General features: G+C 44.9%; 2 protein-coding genes across 33 annotated transcripts in view; one reads left to right on the top strand and one right to left on the bottom strand.

Moving 5' to 3' along the window:
* FAM13A (family with sequence similarity 13 member A) overlaps positions 1 to 18,224 on the top strand; it is a 163,762-nt gene extending 145,538 nt beyond the window's left edge. For 19 of the 30 annotated variants that reach the window (XM_065061512.1, XM_065061522.1, XM_065061523.1 and 16 more), the window contains 8 exons: positions 654 to 735; positions 881 to 1,101; positions 2,450 to 2,533; positions 6,640 to 6,735; positions 7,547 to 7,630; positions 11,284 to 11,480; positions 12,178 to 12,279; positions 13,174 to 18,224. In XM_065061512.1, the coding sequence (XP_064917584.1) occupies positions 654 to 735; positions 881 to 1,101; positions 2,450 to 2,533; positions 6,640 to 6,735; positions 7,547 to 7,630; positions 11,284 to 11,480; positions 12,178 to 12,279; positions 13,174 to 13,300 (993 nt within the window). In that variant the 3' untranslated portion in view covers positions 13,301 to 18,224. The remainder of the gene's footprint in view (positions 1 to 653; positions 736 to 880; positions 1,102 to 2,449; positions 2,534 to 6,639; positions 6,736 to 7,546; positions 7,631 to 11,283; positions 11,481 to 12,177; positions 12,280 to 13,173) is intronic. The other 11 variants (XM_065061532.1, XM_065061531.1, XM_065061530.1 and 8 more) reach the window with 1 other exon arrangement.
* The window catches only part of LOC102088456 (probable E3 ubiquitin-protein ligase HERC3), a 52,349-nt gene continuing 47,573 nt past the window's right edge, over positions 18,012 to 22,787 (bottom strand). For all 3 annotated transcript variants that reach the window (XM_065061506.1, XM_065061507.1, XM_065061504.1), the window contains 3 exons: positions 22,197 to 22,380; positions 21,339 to 21,441; positions 18,012 to 19,815 (listed from right to left, as the gene is read on the bottom strand). In XM_065061506.1, the coding sequence (XP_064917578.1) occupies positions 19,607 to 19,815; positions 21,339 to 21,441; positions 22,197 to 22,380 (496 nt within the window). In that variant the 3' untranslated portion in view covers positions 18,012 to 19,606. The remainder of the gene's footprint in view (positions 19,816 to 21,338; positions 21,442 to 22,196; positions 22,381 to 22,787) is intronic.

Raw genomic sequence — 22,787 nt, 5'->3', positions numbered from 1 at the left:
ATTCCTGAGCTACAAACCACAGTCAAGGGCTGCGGAGCAGTAGCAGTGTACTGTACTCTGATTATTCCTGACATGCCTTTTTTTGCACAAAATGCTTTTTAAGGAACGAAAGCTTTGCATGTGTGCATCTTTGGTGATCTAAACCACAAAGGATTGAACTCAAGGATTCTGAACTGCAGTAGAAAAGGCTGAAAGAAATGTGCAGAGCTCACTGTAGCCTAGCACTTGGGTTATTTTGGTGTCTTTGGATGTAAGGCAGCCTTTGGTGTGGATACATGCATCCTAACACTTCTCAAACTGTTCACGCTATGCTTCCTCTATTTTGGAGGTGCCCTCTTGTTAGGGAACAATAGGCACAAGGATTCCAATGTGCATCTGGCCTTCTGAGACACTTGTACAACTTAATGTTTGCCATCAGAAGTTCTGTGTTTTCTACATGGTGCCCGCTAAGAGACAGTGTTGTGACAGGCAGAGACAATTAAAGCAAGGTCTGAAATGAGCTGGTGAGAGATGTGCAGGTGCCAGTCAGAAGCCAGTGCCCATGCTCCATACCAGGTCCAAATTCTACTGTACCTTTTTTTGTGACACATGCTTGTTTCAGTGAGTCTCTGTCAGTTTCACACAGATTCTGCATGACTGTTCTTTCCTCCCAGCCTTCCCACAGTGACAAAGCGGCCAACCCTGAAGTTCTCAAATGGACAAATGATTTGGCCAAATTCCGAAAGCAACTTAAAGGTGAGCAGCCACCACTGGTGCATTTTTTTGGGGGTGACTGGACGCTGGCTCATTTAAGTTTTATGTTAGGCAGCAATCCTGTCACTGCCACATTTTTTTAAAAAAGATTAAAATTATTCACATTTCCCCAAATGTCCCTGTTTAGAGTCAAAACTGAAGATATCAGAGGAAGACCTTGGCCCTGTTGTGCGTCAGCGGAGCAACACGCTCCCCAAGAGCTTTGGTTCTCAGCTTGAAAAGGATGATGACAAGAAGCAAGACCTGTCAGATAAATCTGCCAAGCCTGCTGTGGAAGCAACCCTTGATTCTATCCAGAAGAAACTTCAAGAAAAACGAACAGAGACAAACCGACCTGAGGATATTAAGGTAAAATATAGACAGATCAGATATCGGCCTTTAAGTACAAGTGTATAACTCACAGCTTCACAGTCACTTGTGAAAGCTCTGTGGTCTTCAATGTTTTGTCACAAAGTCTACAACCTTTACTCGTGGCTCACTTGCTTTAGTTTCTTTCCCTCTCCCTTTAGTATCTATGTTTTTTTTTTCCAGAGCTTGGTTTCTACTGAATGTCGTGCAGTCTTTTTCTCATCCTTGTATAATCCAAGTAACATTTCTGAATTATTGCAATATTTCCTGCCCTGTGTTTGGCTATTTCTGTTGTTACGTCCAAAGGCTTTTGGCAAATTTGGAGCCTTGAAGTCATTCTGGACATTGAGTTATCTGTTTTCTTCTTCTAGTTCACTCCAAAGCTGAGTGTTCATCTCTCAGGGTGTTTTATCACTGCTCTCCAGAGTTTCACACTGAGGTCTGTTAGCTGCTGTAATCTCTGAGGGTTATCAGCAGGCGCATCTTTGTGTCTGATGTTGCTAGTTCCTGAGGTTTGGGCAGCCTTGTAAGTGAAGTCCTTGAGTCTGCTGACATGTAAATTGTGTAGTGCTTTTGTAAGAGAGGGGCAGACAGCATTGTCTTTGTTTACTAGATCTGCAGAAGAAGATACACACAGTGTGTGTGTGTTTGGCTCTTTTCTGCCAGTAGCGAGGATCCACAGCCTGGCTTTTTACAGAGGGCCTGTGATAGTATTTCGTGCTGTGATAGAGAGAGAAGGCTCGGTGTCAAGCAATTTCAGTGGAGGAACTCTGGCAAACTTAGGGAGGTCTTCTCTAACTGCCTGCCCTTTTTTGGGCTTGGTCTCCTCAGGCCGTGCCAGAGCTTTTCACTCAATAGCAGAACTGGCAGAAAGAGGCAGTCTGACTGCACTTAATGTTCTTGATAAAGTGTGTTTGTAGCAGTCAAAGCAAAGATGGCAAGCTTTGCAAAAGGTACTGCAGCTTGTCTCAGATTTGGAGAAAAAGAAAGAACATGTGTTTTGTTGTAGAGTTTACACTTCAGATATTAACTGAAAAAGAGCCACCATCATTAAAAGTTGCACACCATTGTTTTTTCAAAGCTCACTGATGATAAATAAATGCCCCTTCTGTACATAAAATACCTTCATATGCGAAGTTTACGTGGTTTTAATTTGCCTCCATTGTGCTTAAGGTGCCACGCATGTTAACAATCTCTTTGGCAATATAGCTGGGAAAAGAGGCAGAGATGAATCTTCTAAACATTAATGACAAAATGACATGACTTTGGTTAGGCCACAGATCAGTATTGTTTGAGTCCAGGAATATGACTTTTGTTTCTTCTTCTCTCTCTCTGCCACATTTCACAGGACATGACAAGAGATCAGATAGCAGCTGAAAAAGTGGCTCTTCAAAAAGCTTTGCTGTATTATGAAAGCATTCATGGTAGACCGGTATGTACAGCAGCATTTTTTTCAAGTTACATCTTTATATGTCTTTGTCTGTGGTAAATGATCCCCCTAACACTCTTCTGTTGTCACAGTCAGTAGAACTTGTTGCTGTTCAAACCACACATGCATCCCCTAACACAGCTCCCTGATCCTTTGCTGCGGCTACTGAGGAGCCTCTTCTCAGCCAGGTGACATCTGCAGACAGAGCTGGGTTTGGCAGGTACCTGTAGGACCAAGCCTACAGGCTGAATGAGGCTGAACATGCATTATTTTGGTGTCACACTCACCAGAATCCACAGACACCCAGTTTGTGGCGCAGCTGACTCGCCACCTTTGCTGGGGATACAGTCTGCACAGGAATAGTTGTGTGTGGTCCCCCACATAGCCAGGAATTTTGCTTTTTGCTAGTATTAATGGTGAACTGTGAAGACAGGAGTGCATAGATTGCTCCTTCTTAGGGGAGCTGCAGCTTATTTCTCCCAGCACTGTGCTGTTTGCACCAGCGCCTTGGTATTTGCACAATCCTGTTGTGCCAAAGGGTTTGTGAAACAGTTTGCCTCCTGTGCATCACAGCATAAGTTGAGTGGAGATTTCATTCTTCCCCTGAGAAACTGATTTTGTTTTCCATGTGCCAGTGGAAGGGAAGCGCAAGAGGTTTCTTGCACATTTGATCTTAACAAAGGAAAACTTTTTATTAAGACAGTAAATCAATTATTGTGTACTGTTGATCCCCACCATGGCAGAAACACAATGTCTTCCAGGCCACCAAGTTGGCTTTTTATGAATCCCTTCTCCTCTTTCACTGTTGACATTATAATTTTTGCTACCAGCTGGATAGGTAAAGTAACTTAATTTCAGAGTGATGCTAATCTCTGGAGGAGTGGTTTAGGAATTGCAAAATACTGCTTATAAGAAGTACTTGATTAGTGCAGCTAATAAGTCTGTTATTCTGCTGCTGCATGAGAGTCCTGATCTCATCCTTCCTTTTGCTCCTGAATTATTTCCTCATTTGTCCGTTGTTTTTAAAAAGTCTCACTAATTTATTTAAATGCTTTCATTAAGTGCTAATATTGTACAGTCACATACAACAGCAGCTGATACCAGTGTAGTTGTATGAGAGGACATGCAGTTTTATTATTTTGTAAAATAACAAACGGCCAGCACAAGGGAATCCACTTAACCTTCTTTGTCTTCTCCATGAGACTGAGTCAGATTTTGCTGCTTTTACAATGATATAAATCAACAGGTGGCATCTTGTTAAGTGGACTCACTTAAATATGTTTAAAAAGGGAACAAGCCCAAAGCCTAGGTGTCAGCATACCTTTTTTTTTTTTCTCCACACTCCCCTTTCTGATGCTCTATTTATACAACTGCTTTTTAATTCGTTTGTTTTAAAGTAAGCAGTCTATACCTAGCAACGTGGAACTGTGTGGCAAGGAAGACTGCAGCTGATCAGCTTTTGCTGTTCCCAGCTCCTGGCACTGCAGCAGTGGAAAAGTACTGAGAGCTTGAGGAGAATGGGGATAGTTCAGCCAAGTTTTTGGGCTTTTTTTCTTCTTAAAGATGTTTAACTAAAGAAGAAAAACAATGGAGCTCAGATTTATTGTGCAACTGGGTCTTTCTGCACCAGTGATAGATGAACCTGCAAAGGTGGATCTGAACTATTTTCATTAAGCCAAAAAGTCCATCTCTGCACAAATTCTTGAGCTGCTCTAATAATGCAAGCAATGGTCTGTTCCTCAGCTGCTGCTATTTTGCCATGTAGAGCATGCCCTGGAGTTGTGTCAAAGGCTCCATTATTCCAGCAGTCTTTTTACATTTTGATGTTCTCCCAAAATATACTCAGGTTTTGCTGGTACTACTTATGTTTACCTAGTGGGACAGTTTGCCCATGTGCTTTTGGTTAAGTGTGCTGGTGTAAGTCTGCAGGGCTGATTCAGGACCCGTACATTTAACTTCCAATGCCTAAATTAATTCTCTTTGCTCTTCTTCCATACCAATATTCAGACACTGAAGCATGTTGTTTATTTTTTCCATTCTTCAAAATACCTAAGGATTTTTTGCTCATTCCAAGGCTTATGTTTATTTTTTCTGTACAGAACAGTGCTATTTATCAACTTCGAAATGTCACTAATTGAAGGTCTGGTTCTTAGCCACAGCATAGTGTTGTGGATTTTTTTAAGTAACAGTGACTGTCTGAGCCAACAGTAGTGCTGTGCCTCCTGTTCTACTAACTGCTAACCTAGTAAAGCTAGGAATAATATATAATATATATGTAGGCTAGCCAGTTTCTCTAGCTGTATGTATCACTGATTGCAGAGAAGCTTCCAAAGTTGGAGGCAACTTGCTAGCCGGTGCAATTGAATGTAGACACATCAACATGAAACTGGGCAGAGAGAGGGCTGAGTGAATTTTTTGATGCTGCTCACATCCCTCTAATCCACATGAGCCGCTTACCCAGCAAACAGCCAGCGCAAGGCTGGCGGCTGTTGGAGCCCAGTGGTGCTTCGAGGCTGTGGGACATGCAGACCCGAGAGCTCAGACCACCCATTTGCCTCTTATCAAGCCGAGGATATTTGCATTGAACCCAGAATGGAATAAAAAAGTCTTCTTCCTTCTTCCCCCCTGTTCATCTGTAGCAACATAGGAAATAGGCTTGGTTATCAGGAGGAAGATGTTACCTCCAGATTCTTAGAGTTCGTCACTGCCAGTCCTGCTTCTGGCAATACTTACAGCTCTTCTGCCCCTTGCAAACCAACAGCCTCTCCTGGTCTGGAGGGAGGATGTAAAAGCTTTAGAAAGATCACTCCAGTGAGAGCCAACTGCAGATAAAATAAAAGAGTTCATTTTAAAACGTCCTTGCTGTCTCAAGCTCTCCCTTTCCTCTTATTTCTGTTGTAGAAAGGGAGACCATACAGTTACACTGTTGATGTTGATTTTTACATGGCAGCTGTTCAGATGCTCTGGTGACTAGCAGCAGTGAAAGGCCTTCAGGAACATAGGCATGGCATCAGAATCAGCTAAAGCTGCTCCTTTGAGGAGCAGAAAAACGATATAGTGGAAGGACAGTCACAGGATGTGGGTCAGACAGTGCTGAATACAAAGAAGGATGATGATCAGGTTGGTTCTGCTGAGTATTTTGTTTGTTTGTTTTCTAAACCTACTGAAGAAGTAAAACCGCACTTCTTCACAACTAGTATTTAGTTGTACAGACCTTTGCTTTCCCACACTAGCTACTGTCTGTTAGGACTTCCCTTCTCCTGGCACTGTCAGTACTACTGAGATTTTTGGGTTGGCTTGGATCTGAAAGAAAAACAGAAATGAACACTTGTAGTCTGCAACACTCTCAAACTGAGGTGGGAGCATGACATGCAGCTAGGAGTGGGATTAGGGACAGAGCAATGTAAGGAGGGCTTGGGATGGGCATCACAGCCCATCTGTTTTCTGTAGTACAGACAGCCCTGGCACCCTCATCCCTTCTCAGCTCTGTGGTAATTCCTCCCACCAAGGTTGCTGGGAGGAAGGCTGGAGGAGCAGGTTAGGGGATTAAAAATATGAAGAACCACTGGCTTTAAAAGGAAATTAAGAGGAATAGCAAAGCTGGAAAGTCAGCTTTTGTGAAATCTGTAGTTTGACCTACCCTAGGAAAACCTCCTTTCAATGCAGTATCCCATCATGGCAGCTCTGTTCTCTTTTCCTGGGTCATAACTTTTGCCTCTGAGGTCTCAGCCACAAGAACAAGAGTGGGAAACTTCATGTTATGCCTTATAATGGTAGACATGATTATGAGCACAGACTGCTGCCTCTGTGGGTCCTTTTGTGCTGTGGACACACGATACCTAAGTTGGTTGTTTAAACCACCTGGCTCATACACCACAGTACAAGACACCCCACAGGTTGGGTGCTGTTTCATCTGGCACGTGGGGCATGAGATGCAATGACCTACGTGAGCACTTGCATTACCAGTTTCAGGGCTAATGCTGCTGAGCTGCCACCCTCATGGAATCCCCTTCAAGTGTCCTCTGACCAACAGCCATCACAGACACGTGCATTATAGAGTAGAGCATCCACTGCGGGCTTCATGGATCTCGCTTCTTTTTCCTTTCCAGGTAACCAAAAATGAACGACAGGTGATGAAGCCATTATATGACAGGTATCGCTTGGTCAAGCAGATCCTCTCCAGAGCCAACTCCATCCCCATCATTGTGAGTAAAGCATTCCTTTGGGGGCTGTTTCTTTGGTTTTGAGCTCAGGTAACAGGAAGCACCACACTTCTGCATACAACACAATCACTAAGGCCAAGACCCAACCTCCCTTATCTCTCAAAGACCAAGCAAATGAGTGAATCAATGACACACTGTATACTGAGGTCAGGCAGAGCTGGTCAAGGGACTCCAGTGTCCACCCATGAGCCACGGGGCACATCTCACCTTGTGTTGTTTCTCCTCTTTCCATTGGGCTGCTGCTGTTATTTCATCATCTTGTGTTTGGCTGCAGCCTCACTTCCCTTTAGTTACCAATTCACTCTGAGCTGTAGGTCTTCCATCCTCTAGTGAGAACAGCGAGAGGCTCGTGCAGAGGCAGGATGCCTTTGGAAATCCATCTCTACATTATTAGTGGGAAATCAGGCTCCTGGAAAGCAAGCCTGGGGAGTTTGGCTGGGCTTACACTGTAGCTCTGTAGAGCAAACCAAATGGTGTGTGTGTGTCTGGGCCTTGGGCTGGGAATAATTTTCTTTCAGCCTTTACTTTGTAGTTCCTGCCCAGCTAGTATTCCAGCATCCAAGATTTTTTGCTTAGAAGTGTTTGGCAGTGGTGTTCCTTGCTAAGCAACATCCTGAGAGAAAACAGCCCGAAGTTTAAGGGGTTTTCCAGGCATGTTTTTCTTCTTTAAGAAATAGATTTCTTCTGATGGTCCAGCGGTGAGCCCGAGTGAATGTGTGGGAGAGAATGAGCTGAGAGCAGGTGGTGAAGAAAGGGGTTCATAATATAACGTGCTTGTTAACACCTGTCACAGGGTTCCCCCTCCAGCAAGCGGAGAAGCCCTTTGCTGCAGCCAATTATCGAGGGCGAAACAGCTTCCTTCTTCAAGGAGATAAAGGTGAAGACCTCCAGCTGCTAACTAATTGCTCAGTTTGCATCAATTGTCCCCTTATACCAATGAAGGAGGATGATTGACTGATTGATTGATATTTTTTTCCATCAGTGTTGATTTTTTGCAGTGTCCTCCTGAAAAATCAGTAGCTGCTTTAAGCCTCACCAGTTCTGATCAAATTCTTTCCTTGTATTCTTCCCAGTATTTCCTTGGCTTTGCATTTTTTTCCCATCCTTCTCCTTCCCCCTCCACCTGCACATAATATATTTTATTTTGCTTTAAAAAAATAATCACAATTACCTTTGTATGTTGCTTTTTTCCCTGCTTTCCTCCTTTCTTTTTAACGATGCTAACTTTTTTTGCGGTTGTTTCTCTCGTTCCAAAGCTCAGTGGCTTGCACACAACACCGTGGCAGGAATGAGCTCTCACAAAACTAACAGGTGGGGCCAGCTGGGGCACTTATGGAATCCATACCTACTCCCCTTCACATGCTAATTTTATCCAGGGCTCTTTGTCACCACCTTGTGAATGGTATTTCTAACCAAGTCACATGAGGCTGGAAGTAAGAACAACTCGAGTCTGCTAGTTAACCCTTGGTCAGATTTGGATGGCAGGATTATTGTGTTTTTTCTCTCGTGCTGCTGTGGGGCAGCAGTTCTTGGTGGTGGAGCCTGCTGCAATGTTGGACCTTCTTCCCCTGAGCAGAAGAGAGGTCCAGCTGTTGACCAGGATATCCAGTGTGAAGCTGGGCCCTGATTTGCTTTTGTTACCCTTGCAATGTAACGGGAAAAATGCTTTTGCACATTTGGGTCACTTATCTATTATCCAGCCAGTGTTTGGTTTATGGTGTAAATACTGCAGACCTAGACATCCAAGGTGATTTGATTATCAAGCAATTAAAGTGGATTGTGTATTAATGGACTATTCGAGGCACATATTCTTTAAGACTAGATTGAAGACTGAAGATGTTAAGCTTCCATTTGGAGTCTGGTTAGTCGTCTCTGAGCTCTCACTATTTTATAGACAACTGCTGGTTCAAGTCTGCAATACTGGGTTGGTGGGGGGTATTTTTGTTTGGTTTTGGTTGTTGGGTTGTTTTGTGTTTTTTTTTTCTTTTAGTATGTTCTCTGTTTGTCACCTCTGCTTGCACCCAGAGACATAACTTAGAGCTGTCGGTTATGGAGATGGCTGGTGTTGCGCGAGGGCAGCATCTCCCCAGCTCAGCTGTGTCCTGCAGGGAATACAAATCTTGAAAGGTTTCTGACTGAGGAGCAGGGTGACAGCCTTAAGCCCGTTAACACGTAGGTTCCTGTAAACACTTAAATGGGGCCTGTGACGCTGCATGCAACAGCTTTGCCCTGAACTACTCTCAGAATGAAGCAGAGGATATTGCCACAAGGCCCCAGAACTCACCCCCTGCATAGGTCCACTATAGGCAGAGCGCTACCTTTCTTGACAGGCCCCTGACATTGTTGGGATTTTTGATTTTGTGTTGGTTTTGGGGTTTTTTTAAGTCTTTGAGAGAGTCAGATGGAAGCTTGAAAGTGATTTGAGGTGAAGCCTTTACCAGACATTTGGGTACAATATCTTGAATATTGCCTGTGTTGAAAAAATCATTGGGAAGCTTGCCTGCCGGGAGTGCTGATGATGGGATACTCTGGAGGTGTGACATTTGAAAATCTGGAAAATTTAAATGCTTCATGATTGCCTAGAGGTCCAAGCAGGTGCATGCCAAATAGATCTAGTCAATGAAGATCATTCTGGTTCAAGGTATAAATGCCAGTGCAGGTTTAAAATAAGGTTCCCATGGGAGACTTGTTCAAAGTGGAAGCCTTGTATGGAAATGGATGTTTAAATTCTCGCTACAAATCCTTTTAATTTGCTCCTTTGTTTATAACAGTAAAATGCTTTAAGAGGTCTCGTGACAGCCAGATGTAGCGTTTTGGCACTGAGGTCTAAACAAGTGAAATTTCTACACTTTCTTTTCCTCCCATGGGCTTCCATCAGCAGGACACTCGCTCCTGAGCTCGGGGCCAGAGTCGTCCTTGCTGGCTGGGCAGCTGCTGGTGCCCTGCGCTGAGGCAGGACGGGCTGATGGGCATCTCTGAGGAGGAGATGGCTGCCAGATTTACAGATTCCAGTCAGCCCTTGCGTTTTTCTTGGGGAGCAGTTTGTCACACTGCTGGTGAAAACTGTTGCTTTCCTTTCTCTCCAGAGGAGGAATCCAGAAGCAAGTTGTTCTCCCAGGAGGAAAGGACACAGAAGCTCCTCCTTCAGTGCCAGCAAGATTCCCCCGAGACAAAGTGTGCCATTTTTGCTGCTTAGATTGACTTATCAAGGCCTCCTGCATGCCAGAGCAGGAACAGCATTCTCCTGCTTCAGTCCCCATTGCCCTCCCCCGGCAGGGCAGGACAGCATGCCTGGGGACCAGTAAATGGTGCCGAGCTATGGTCCCCCCCTCCCCAGCCCAGCCTGGAATTGTTTGCAGGGTTTAAAGACAGTATGTGGCTGCTGTTTCATGCCTCTTAGGAATAATTTAACTATTTATAAGGAATCACGTGAAAAAAAGTCAAGAAAGTGGCTTCTTTTGGTTCCAGCATAGACTTCTGTGATATTAGCCCTCAAAAAGTTTAAAAGGTATGCAGAGCTTAAATCCTTCCCAGGTAGAGTTACATAGTTGAGAAAGACAGACAGACAGAAAGAAAGAAAGCCAGACAGAAAGAAAGCCAGACAGGCAGAAAGAAAGAAAGACAGAAAGAAAGAAAGAGAGACAGAAAGAAAGAAAGTAAGTCATTCCTTAGGGATGAAAACTGCCTTCTAGAAATGTCTCTAAGTAAGAGAAAACTGGGCCCTGTTCCTTGATACTCCAAATGAGTTCTGGACAGTGTCGCAGGACAAGCCCTTCATTTGAGAACGCTATGAATTAGCCAGTACCAAGGTGCAGCAGAGACTTTCAAATCTTGTGCCTATAAATTCTGCAAAAATTTTGAACACAATAGTTCATCACTGTACTTTGGGGAAATAGCACTGGGTAGAATGTTTCCATTCCCATTTTTAGCATATTCCAGCTAAATGGTACAGAGCTGCTGTCAGGAACAGGTTGGCAGTAGCAGTCCTTTTACAGTCAATCGTATTCCACATTTGGGCCATTGAAAGACTGATCTGAGCTCATTGACGTCACTACATGAGCATTTGAGCTCTTTAATTGGGACAATAAAGAGAGCTGTTGAGCTGCAGCTATTGAGAGAATATTTTGCATTTTAACCTGGCAATCTGTATGCTGCCAGGTGTGTTTGTAGGGAAATGTAGGGGATGGCTGGCATGCCTTAGACAGTATGCATAATGACTGTAACTGGTTTTATTTACATCAAAATACTTAAAGCAACAGGCTGCTAAGAACCCCAGGCATTTTTTCACTCAGTTCTGTGGCCTCAGGTCTCATTAACCAGTCACAGTTGATGGGTGGTGGTTTCTCTGACATGCTTCAGGTGTCAGGGGTCTGACTGATGGTCTTCTCATGTCCAGTGTGGCATAGCAACTGCAGTGCCTGCTCTGCCTGTCCACTTCTGTTCCACAGTGCATGTGGTGAAAGGTGGTGCCCATTGCTGAGAACAGAAGCAGTAACCTCTTCTGTTTTGGGGTGCTCTGTCCTTCTCCAGGAGGAAGAGGAGGGGTCTGAGGAGGACAGCAATGTGAAGCCAGATTTCACAATTACCATGAAAACAGATTTCAACGTGCGTAGCTTCTTGGATCAACTCGAAGATGATGCTGATGGCTTTGTTTCCCCGGTGGATGATAAGATGCCATCTAGGAGCAACCAGGATATGGGGCTTTCAAATCTCCATGAAGCATCCATGTATGTTGAATTTGCAGGCAACTTGAAAAAGTTATTTATTGCTAAGATAACATTTTATTTGTTGGAAAGTGTCCAGATTTTTTTTTTCCATCTGTGTTCTGCACCAGAAGTTTTTGCCCTTTTTATTAAAAAATGTATTAGACCCTCATATGAAAGGGTTTGGGAAGAAACTACCTTGTCCTGATACTGATATTAGACTTCTGCATCCTTGGATTCTAGTACTAAATAGTAGCTCCACTTCACCAGTGGCAAGCTTTATGGTGAAAACAACCCTGTACTCTACAAGGCTTTTCAGGTTTTGGAGAGGTCAAGTTTAACTAGTTTTGCTGATTCTAAGCACCCGGGTCCGATGCAAACACACATATGTGGTGGCCTTAAATCATGACCGTTGTTTCTCGATCCTATGAAAGTCACCAAAAGCAGACCCATCTTCAGCAAGTAAATGTCACAGAAGTTAGTGGTCGGTTGTGAAATGCACACTTGACCTCCTTAGAGGCTTCAGCTTAAGTGTAAGACCGCTCTGCTGAACTAAATTCAAAGAGCTTTTTGTTACAAGTAACAGCAGGTTGCCAGAGATACTTGCAGGAGCAGCTCCATTGCTTGGCATCCGTGCAACCGTACCTTTGTAGATTTACTGTGTCTTTCTTGTTATAATTGTGTACATATGTATAATCTTGTTTATATTTAAACCCCACAGCCCTGAACTGTTAGAGCAGCTCCAAGAAGTGAGGGAAGAGAAAAAGCGAATCAGAAAAAAATTGAGAGACTTTGAAGATAATTTTTTCCGACAAAATGGAAGGTAATAATTTCTCGGCTCTCTCTCCTTCAGCTGATTTTTAATCTGTTTGCCATCTACAAAGACCTCCAAATACAGAAAGTTACTTGAATTCACTATTATATATTTCTTCATCATCATCATCATCATCTTTTTTTTTCCCACATTCATTACAGTCGCCCATTAAAATAAATTATTTCCCACCCCACAGCCCCAAAGAACATCAGGGACCACAGCCTCTTTGAAAACTTCCTTATGACAAGCAGTGGGAAGCAAAATTACAGATTGTGAACATCTAGCTGCCTCTAGCACAGCTGACAGAAATGATGGAGGAGTTTCTCAGTGATAGAATGATTGGGTTTTTTCCTAGACATGTAGGGTTTAGATTTCTGTCCTATTCCTGCTTCTCTGTGAGATATTCAGACACTATTTTAACAAGTATTTCTGCTCTAGTGTAGCTGGGTTTATCATTTTCAGAAAATGTCCCACATTAATGAGCTGATAGAATGTCTTCATCTATTTGTACTCTGAAATTATCTTGGTTTCTTTCACCAGCCATCATCCTTAGAGGTTCTTGTAAAATCACCGAGAACTTAAAAGTTCTCAGATCTGGTCAGGTATCATCTTCCTTTTCACAGGCTATGTTTTATTTTGCCGCACTGGCAATTTCAGACAAGTAGGCCATGCTTCAAAGGAGGTTTTGCATTTGAAACCAGGGGGTTGTGTTCAGCCTCAATATGCAAACGTCCCACACTTTGTTGGAGCAGTTTGCCCCTCTTTTTTTTAACCCTCAAAGGATAAAAGTTTTGGGTTTGTTCCCTGATGGGGAGCTTAGGTCTTGTTGGGGGATGGAGGGAGGCTGCTGAGGGAAGACATCTTGTGACAGAAATCCTCACGACCTGCTTTCTCTCCCACTAGGAACGTGCAGAAAGAAGACCGCACTCCTATGGCTGAAGAATACAATGAATACAAGCAGATTAAGGCCAAGCTGAGGCTGCTGGAGGTCCTGATAAGCAAAAGAGATATGAGCTCCAAGATCATGTAAAGGAGGAGATTGTTTTTTGCCAGTAAACAAAGAGGAGGGAGCACCAAATGGACAAATGCATGAAGTGGATGCAGCAGGAGCCTGGCTGGGGAGAGCTGAGGAGCTCCCAGGGAACTGAAGGGCCATTCCCAGAGGCGGGATGGGGGAAAGGATGACTTTCCTTCACTCTCTGCACTTGCTGTTGCCCGCTCCTTCTCCAGGCCTCGTGCCCAAAATGGAGTTGGCCAGCGTAGGAGACATGATGCTGCGCTCAGTGACTGCACTGAAGAGATCCTTCTGTTTTGATTTCCTTACAGATCCTGTAATATTTAGAATATCAAAGCCAGTCATGCTATTCTTTTTTTTTTTTTTTTTTCCCCAGGATATCATAACAAGAGGCAAAGTAGGATGAATAGTGATTAAATCATCAAATAGCTTCTACTTTAGTTGGACAGACAAGTGCCCTGGCTGATCTCATGTGAAAGCACAGGCCAGATAGCACCAAGACTGTTCTCTTGTAGCTACAGCAGAGATTTGCTCAGACTTTTGATCCGCCTGTTTAGAGTCCAGCATTGTCTGTTGCTCTAGATAAATGGTGTAAGAACCTCCTGGTCACCACCCAGAGCTGGTTTGAGTTACAGTTTTGCCTCGGCTTGAGCTGGATTTTCTTCCCACTTTTTTGTTGACCAGTTTGATTGAAGTAAAGTACCTACATCTGTTTGGGATAGCAAAGAAAATGAGCTGTGCAGCAAGGTTCTTGCCAGCTTGTTCCACCTGGACGGTGATACTGTAATATTTTGACCATGTTTGGGCAACTGGGAAGAAAAGAGGTTTTAAAAGCTTTAAGTCAGAATCCCGTGGGATTTTGGTAGTTGATCACTGAAATGTCTGGTGTCTGGAAGTTATCTGGAAGACCCACCCCATTAGTACATGCGCTTGATAAAACTGTAAGAATCCAAGCTGAACAGTCCATATGGGTGTCATACGTACACCGTTGATCAGACTACATGGGCTGCAGCAGTGACACTGTGATGGTGGCAACGCAGGGTGGTCTTTTCTTCCTGGTGTGTCTAGCGGGTGTACCAGCGCAAGAGGATGCTGCAGGGAATAAGAAGCCCAGAGCCATGCTCTGCCTATGGAATGGACCCGTGTCTTAGGTGCAGATTTTGACAATTGAACATTTTCTAATGTGTTTATGCCTGAGGGAGTTCAGGAATGCACCAGGTAGCTGAGGTGAGGGCTCACAGTTCTGCATTCCAGGGGCTTGCTCTCCTGCTCCGGAGGCTGGTGTGCACCACCTCGCTCTGCCCTGAGCCAGGGACCCCGATGCCCCAGGGAGAGGAGTTCTGTAATGCTTTGTTTTGTGCTGGTCCCTGGGGTGGCTGATGTGCAGAAGCCAAATGGCCAAGACCAAAGGCAGTCAAATGGCAGTCGTGGTAGCCAGGCCTCACGCTGGAGGAGGCAAGAGGATGCCCAGAACAACTTCTCCCTCTTCCTTCATTATATGGGCACATGGGCTCACAAATACTGATATATTTGGGTTGTGGCATTTAGACTTAGCCCCTTCCACTTGCTGTAGGTGCTGTGTTAATTTTTGCCAAAACCTGATGCTGAGGGTGTTCTGGTCTCTTCAGGACCTTCCAGCAGTAGGTTTGCATGTGCTCATGACTAGTCGGGGTGGGTAAGATTATTTTTTTTACCAATTGCAGAATTGCCTGTTGTATATAAAATCAGTGAAGACTGAAGTTCATATTTCCAAAGAGTCCAGAGGACACGGGTGCTGACCTGGGGCTTGGCTTTTCAGAGATGCTGTGTTTCAGGCACTTGAGAGATGTGGGGCTCTGCCTCTGCAAAACTGATCCTGTGGGTGCATTGACTGGGCTAATAAATGGGCTCAAAAACTGCTTTTGAAGAAGTTTGGCTGGAAGGGAGGCCTGACCAGGGTAAACCCCCTGGCTGAGCATAGGGCAGCTTGGAAATCAGAGCTGTGCCTTTGTCCTTAGGCCTGCTCTTACGGGCTCTGCCTCTCAGAGTCCATAGTCAGCTCCCCCCTCAGTTATTTTAGGTATGAGAGCTGAGCCAAACTGGCGGCTCTGGCTCGATTTGGTATTGCTTGGGCCGAGTTCAGCAAAGCAAACGCACGTGTGGTGAGCATGTGCTGCAGGCTGCTCTGCCTTTGGGATTTTTGAGTTACAATGCACTAAAGCTTGGGCACCTTGCTGAATCTGGGTCTGGGCATCGTTCTATGGATGAGAGAAGCAGTTTCTGCCCTTTTTTCATAGTCAGACATTTTTTCCAGTGGGCCAAGGCTTCCCAGGAGTATGTTTTCTCTACTTATTTTTAAAAGTCTGTTTGCACTGTGTACTGACAAATCACCATTTTTGCCCCTGACAAATCTTGATAAATGATATGTAGGGAACAGTCCATTTTATTTTTAACTGCTGACATTGTAGCATTTTCTGATGCTTAGTGTACCGCTGTTTACATGGTATATTGCTAGAATTTCAGATCGTTTATATGAAATATAAATACAATTATGCACTTTAGAGAGTTTATATTTTTGAACTTTGAAAGCTAAAAGTAACAAAACCTGTTAACTGAGATTGTACATTAAAAGAGAAAAAAAAATACACCTAGCCATCTGTCTTTTTAAACTGGTCAAGTCTTTCTTTGGGGAAAAAAAAACAAAAAACAAACACAAAAAAAACCCACCACAAACATCTGCGTAGTTGCAAAGGGCACTGCTAGGAAAGATCAGTGTGGAGAAGTGTATTTTAAAATTCTGGTCCAGGAAAGACACATATAAGCGCTCAGCTCTCTGTCCTGGGTGTCCAGGTGCCCTCTCCCAAACCTGCACAAGAGGAGGGTGCCAAGACCTGAGCACTAAAATGTGTTTCCCAGAGATTATTTGATTTCCCACTAACCACAAATAGCCAAAAATGGTGTTTGCCCCACTGCACTCCTCTATGTCAATCCAAGCAACTTCCGTGCATTTTGTTTGATGATTTGTCTATGCCAACATTATTGACTAGAGAACATTAAATACCAGACTCTGTTTTTTAAAGGTGTGAAGTACTGTGCAAAGATCTACTTTATGTGATATAAATAAGCTGTTAGTATAAGACAATGTGTTTCCATGTCACTAGAATAAACTGTCTGCTGGAGGATGGCAGTATGGTCTGTTGGGTGTCCTCTCCACTGGTGTAATTTCAGACACATATCTCTGTGTTACCACAGTGTGGTATACAAATCATGGGGGTTCGTTTAAATTATTATGACAATGAACAGGTTACGGACAAAATAAGACTGCAAGAGTTAAGATAGACAAAATACTTGTCATTCTTATGAGTTGCATTTGGTTTTATTCTGTTTACTCCTGAGTAAACAGTCAAATAATGAATGTTCATGTTAAAGGCAGTGAAATTAAAGCATCTTTTAATCATTTTGCTGAGACATCAGTTGTTATTCCTGGTATGTCCAAGTTTCAGATGGTAAGTGCTGCAGCCTGAGGTGCTCCCTTAGTTATCTTCTAGATGTTTGCAAACTGATGATTCATCAGTGTCTAAAACAAGCTGCTGAGGCCAGAGCCAGACCATAGCCTGCAACTGCCTCTGGGAACTATGGGGACAAAGCTGACCCTGTTTGTGGGGCTGCAGTGTTATCCTTGTCACAAGTGGCCCTTGCTGGCAGGTGGCAATGGTGCAGAAGCGCAGATCCCAGAGCCTGGGCACCTGGTGTGGGTTTTGTCATATGTGAGACCAGCTGGGGCTTGGTCTGTGCGCAGGGTGCAGAATTGTACTTCAGCTTGTTCCTCAGCTTCACTATTTCAGTGTCTCATTTCCTGGGGAAAGGGATCCAAGGACTTTATGCTGTTGGGGAGGGAATTTGGGTCCAAGCTTGTTTCTCCAATCCAAGGCCTGGAGGGGACTTTGCCTGCTCATGTGCAGATGGGGAAGCTAATTTTGCATTTGAAAACTGTAACAAGAGATGCATTCATGGACCTTCTAGTGTGGGATAACTCAGTGGAAATGGTGGCTTACTTGCTTCCAGTCTCTGGCTACTGCCATATTCCTGGAGAATGAAAAGACGGTTATCCCAGTGGGTACACTTACGAAAGGCCTGGTTTGGCAGAGGACACTGATTCCAGCAAATGTTATAGAAAGTGCTGTTAGTATTGGGAGCATCAGCAGAACCAGAGCAAAACCTGGGACATGTGCCTGTTGTGTGCCTGCTGGGCTGGTTCACAGTCGTGCACTGGGAAGTTATATTGTGCATTTGCCCCTGGGAAACAGCCCAGCAGTTCTCGTGCAGGGACTGTGCCAGAGGCTGAGCCTGTAGCTGCTGGAGGAAAAGCCATGTCCTTACTGACCACAGCAGGAGGAACATACTTGGTACAAGCACCAGCACTTGCCAGGGCTCAGCTCTTTCAAATCCTTTGTTGTGCGTTTTGTGGTATTGGTCTGACTGCAAAATGTATAGAGAAAAATTTCTCCATACCTCTGAATCAGTTAAATCCACATCTCACTCCTGGAAGAGTAGCTGCTTCTCTTATGTGCTGCCTCTGTGGTCCCTGCTTAGGAGCAGATGAGATATTAATGCTCAATTTGATAACATTCTGGTAAACAGGATGTGTGGGGGTTCAGGGGCAGAAGAGATCTGTTTCTAGGGGGGATTTCCCCTGCCTAGAGCAGCCCCTCCTTGGCTTCCCGAACATAAAGGCAGCCACTCGCTCTGAATTAAACATCAAATTTATTGCATAATACTGTACTATGTACACACACATTGAAAATAAACATTTGCTATAACTGTGTATTTGTCTTCAATGCTGCATTAGAAAGAGGCTGAAGGGCTCTCAGTGTAGCCCACAGCTTGTCTTAAAAAAACAAAAAAACAAAACAAAACCAAAAAAAACAAAAAAAAAAAAAAAAAAAAAAAAAAAACAGAAGCCTAAAACCTTTTGTTACGAGGTGCGAAGTTCAATACTGTGTATTGAACATGGTGCATAAATACTATGTCATAAGAACAAGTCAGTGTCAAAACCACCCAAGGCTTAAAATGAGATTTACATCAAGACCTGAAAAATCGGGGGGAATCATTCAAACATCTTTGAATGAGGGAGTGAGATGGGGTTAAAGAGGATAAAGGCTCTCCAGTCTCACAGGACAGATTTAGGTAATGACTTTGCCTGCTCAAGTCCTAAGGTACATTTCCAGTCTAATTCATACAGATGGTCCTTTAGGCCCCCCCAACAAAACAGCTGTCAAGTGAAAGGGCTCCTCTAGAACAGCCAAATAATGCAACCCTAACTGCAAAAATAAAAGCAATCTCCAAATCGAGGGTTATCACTCAAATGTGGATCCCATGCTTATTTCTTTTCTCTGACCTGATGAGACTGGAGAGCTCATGCACACCTCACACCCTCGCACACCCCACACACACCAGGTGGTGGTAACAGCAGCCACCTCACCTTCCATTGGAATAACAGGTCTGTTCGGATGGAAAAACAGGGCTCAGCAAAGCCCATGCATCTAACTTGTAGACTTGTCAAGACAGAAACACGGGAGAGATGGAACTTGAGCAACCCATTATTATAGGCAGGGTTTGTCTTTCCATAAGCCTGGATACAAATCCCACTCCAGCAGAGTCTGGGGCTTCTTTAAGAAGCCACTGCTTGGAAACAGTATGAGACAAGTGAGGAACAACAAGCCAACTCCCCAAAACCATCATATACTCCATGAGACAACCTCGTACAAAAAGAGATTGTACCACCACTAATACACCACCCTGGGGGTCACAAATGACATCCAAGCCCAGTACCATCCCCCAAGGACCAAAGGGCAGAGGGGATATTTCCACTCAAAGCAAGCAAGAACCAGCTTGCATTTAAAAAGGGTGGGGGGAAATCACAGCTGCTCAAAAAGGAGATCACTATTCAATCCTTGATTTCCACCATAGCCTAAATGCAAGGAACATCAAAATATTTAAAATGGATTAAAAGGAGAGGTAAGTGTGTGTAAGGGCAATAAAAGCAAAACTACAAAGAATTGCCAGGAGGGCAGTGATGTCAAGTTGGAGGGGAAAGAGCAAAAATACCCACTGAACTGATTCTGTTCAGTAGACAAGAAAATTCAAAGCAATAGCCACTCCCTGCTGAAGCCCCACAAAATGCTGGCAGCATCAGGCTGAGACTGCATCATCTCAATCTATTATTATTAATAATTATATTTTCCCAAAAAAAATGTTCTGATCCATTCCCTTACAAAAATAAAGCAAAGCTCATCCTTTTCTTTCTCCATTCCCAAAGTGCCTGTGCCTGTCCCACACTGGTCAAGCTAAGCTGAAGCCCTCATAGTGATCGATGGCCTGCACCAGCCGGGCGCTGAGGATCTCCTTGCTGCTGTACTTGGGCAGGTCCAGCAGGTTGTAGCAGGTGTGTGCCACGGGCAGGTACTGCTCCCCACTGGCAGTGGACTGGATGACAATGCGCAGGCTGGACATGCCGTAGATGGGGATGCGGTCGCTGCCCGTCAGAAACACTAGAGATGAGAAGAGGGGAGGGAAGGTTGGACAGCTGGGGCACCTCAAGGAAAACGCTATCCCCACCCACATAGCAGAACCCTGCCTGGAGGGGGCAAGATGCTGACTGAACTTGGTGCAGGGCATGGCTGGCTGCATAGAGCTGCAGGAGAACAGAGGCAGCAGCAGGGCCACAGCTGGGTATACAGGTGAGTAAATAAAGCTCCCTCTTACACCTGGGCAGAATAACAAGCAGTAAAACCACATTGTCTGATGTGAGAGGTAGAGGGGTCCCTGCCACCCCTGCCAAGCGCAGCACCTCGGTGCCAGGACCAGGGCTGGTTCCTCCCTGCCGCTCCCCATCACACACACGCTCCCCCCTGAGCATCACCTTTGCGCACTGTCCCTGCCATGGCAGTGTGGGGAGAGCTCACGTTACCTACAAAAGCTGCTGCTGTGAACCAGGACTCCTGGGACCCTCTCTACATGGCTGCTAACCTCAGCATGCAAGTTTTTGCCATGTCATTTTTTCCCAACTCAAACATGCAAGACAACTAGCAGACTGCTTGTTTCTCTTGGGGGGAGGGGGGAAAAAAATCTCACATAAAACCTTTATCTTTCCAGCAACCACAGAATCAGAGTGACTGATGTTGAAGGGACTTCTGGAGGTCCTCTGGGCCACCCTCCCTGCCCAGGATGGTGTCAGGCTTTTGAGTATCTCCAAGGAAGGAGACCCCACAACCTCACTGGGAAGCCTGTGCCAGTGCTCCATCACCCTCACAAAGTGTTTCCTGATGTTCAAAAGGAACCACCTGTGTTCCAGTGTGTGCTCATCACCTCCTGTCCTGTAACTGGGCACCAATGAAAACATCCTGGCTCCATCCTCTTTGCACCCTCCATTCAAGTCTTTATATACCTTGAAGTCCCCTGTGACCCTTCTCTCCCCTCCAGGCTGAACAGTCCCAGCTCTCACAGCCTTTCCTCACAGGAGAGATGTTCCAGTCCCCCAGCCACCTTACCAGCCCTTCACTGGTCTCTCTCTAGCACGTCCATGTCTCTCTTGTACACTGGAGAGTCCAAAACTGGTCACAGCACTCCACGCAGAGGCAAAGATCACCTCCCTCCACCTCCTGGCAACACCCCTTGTAATGAAGCCCAGGACACCATTCACCTTCTTTGCAGCAGGGGCACATTGTTCGCTCATGGCCAACCTGGCATCCACCAGGTCTCCCAAGGCAAAAAAAGTTGCTGGCTGTAGCAGCAAAATCAGAGTCACTGGCCCTTAAAACCATGTATTTTTCCTCATCTCCCCTGCTGTCCCCAAATACAGGTAGAAATGAACACACCAAAGAAAAAAAAAAACCCACACACATGAGAGAGGGATAAAGCAGATGATCTGACAAGCAGGTAACTCAGAAGATGGCCATTCATGCTGTATCATCTTCTAGCACTTAATGCCATGTGCCACAGCCCTGGAGCCCTGCAGACACTCCCACCTCAGGCTTCAGCTTGAGGAGATACTGCACCACTGCAAGATACTTACAGAGAAATTTTTTCTTCTTTTCCAAGGGAAATGCATGAAACGTTTCCCAAAACATTCTCACAGTTGGGTGTGTTGCAGTGTAGTCTCCCTTATACACAGCACTCTATTAGAAACCAAAAAGGCAAATAATTTAATCTGGCACGAGAAAGCAAAGACTAAGCAGAACCCAGACCTGATCTGTTCTGGTATCTGACATCAGATCGATGTCTGACAGTTACAAAATGGAGCACAGGATGGGCCATGGGCAATAGCATGGCTCAAAGACCCAGCAAAGGGTTCTCCCAGCAAATATGTAGAAGGCAGGCATCAGGCTGCTACCTACTCAGCTAATGACAAGTGTCATGAGAAATCCTGGAGCACCTGTTCACAGGCTGGACTCCTGAACAGGATCATGTGTTCTGCACTGCAAAGCTACCTTCAGTGCTGAGGTTGAGACAGCAAAGAACTTGCTGACCTACACATTCTGAGAGGATACAACTCATACTGTGTGTCCAGACCCCTCTTTGAAGCCTTGGCTACGTACTTTTTACTCTTGTGCAAAGGAGTGAGTTTTACTGTAGGTGAAGACCCTGACTTTGTCTCTTCCCTTCAGTCTTAGGTTTCATCCCTAAAAACAACAGATGAAGTCCTTCTCCCGTGTCCTTTCTCATCCTGAATTTCCTCCTTGAGCTTTATTAGCAGCAGGACAGCCCAGTAAGAAACTTTTCATGTGAATAACGTCAAGGTGTACAAGGAGCATAAAAAAGACATCTGTGGCTCGTAACATCTCATGTCCAAGGCTAGTGCCCACCTCATGCAACTGCGTAAACCTGGTACTTGTTAAAAAAAGAAAAAAATATGACAAAAGTGAAGCGTTACCTCCTCCAGTTCCTCCCAGTTGTAGTTACTGTTTCCAACTATCATGGCCCTGAGCTCCGTGGGTTGGAAGAGTTCCAGGACCTTCCCACCACACACCTTCAGGAAACCAGTGGAAAAGGCTGTGTACCACTCATGGATGGAGAGGTTGAAGATGTAATTTACGTAGGCTTCAACAAATTCTTTCCTAGTACATCAAGAGAGCAGGCAAAGGAAAGCACTTTTAATCAAATGCCTGAGCAGCGGCACAGCTAAGTTTTCCCATTTCTGCCTGTAAAATGTCTTGCAAACATCAGTCTCCAACAGGTTCAACCCACTGCCCTCCACTCACTGAGTTCAGTCACTGCAACACGGACGAAGTGTTAGGCAGCAAGTACCACCATGTGTCTGCTCATTTCCCGGCAGTGGCAGCATGGGAGGTCCCCCAGCAGCCCAGGCTCTACACTACCAAGAAACCCACCCAGTGGCTTTGCATCCAGTCACCCACAGGTAGAAGAGGGAGCCAGGGGGACAGCAGGTGCTGGGGAGGTACCAGGAACAGAGCCCTCTTCCCCATGGAATCTGTGGCCTGCACAGAGGTTGTGTTAAGCAAAT

Source organism: Columba livia, chromosome 4 (genome assembly GCF_036013475.1).
Source record: "Columba livia isolate bColLiv1 breed racing homer chromosome 4, bColLiv1.pat.W.v2, whole genome shotgun sequence".
In the NCBI taxonomy this organism is placed as follows: Eukaryota; Metazoa; Chordata; class Aves; order Columbiformes; family Columbidae; genus Columba; species Columba livia.
This window is presented reverse-complemented; position numbering and strand designations above follow the sequence as displayed.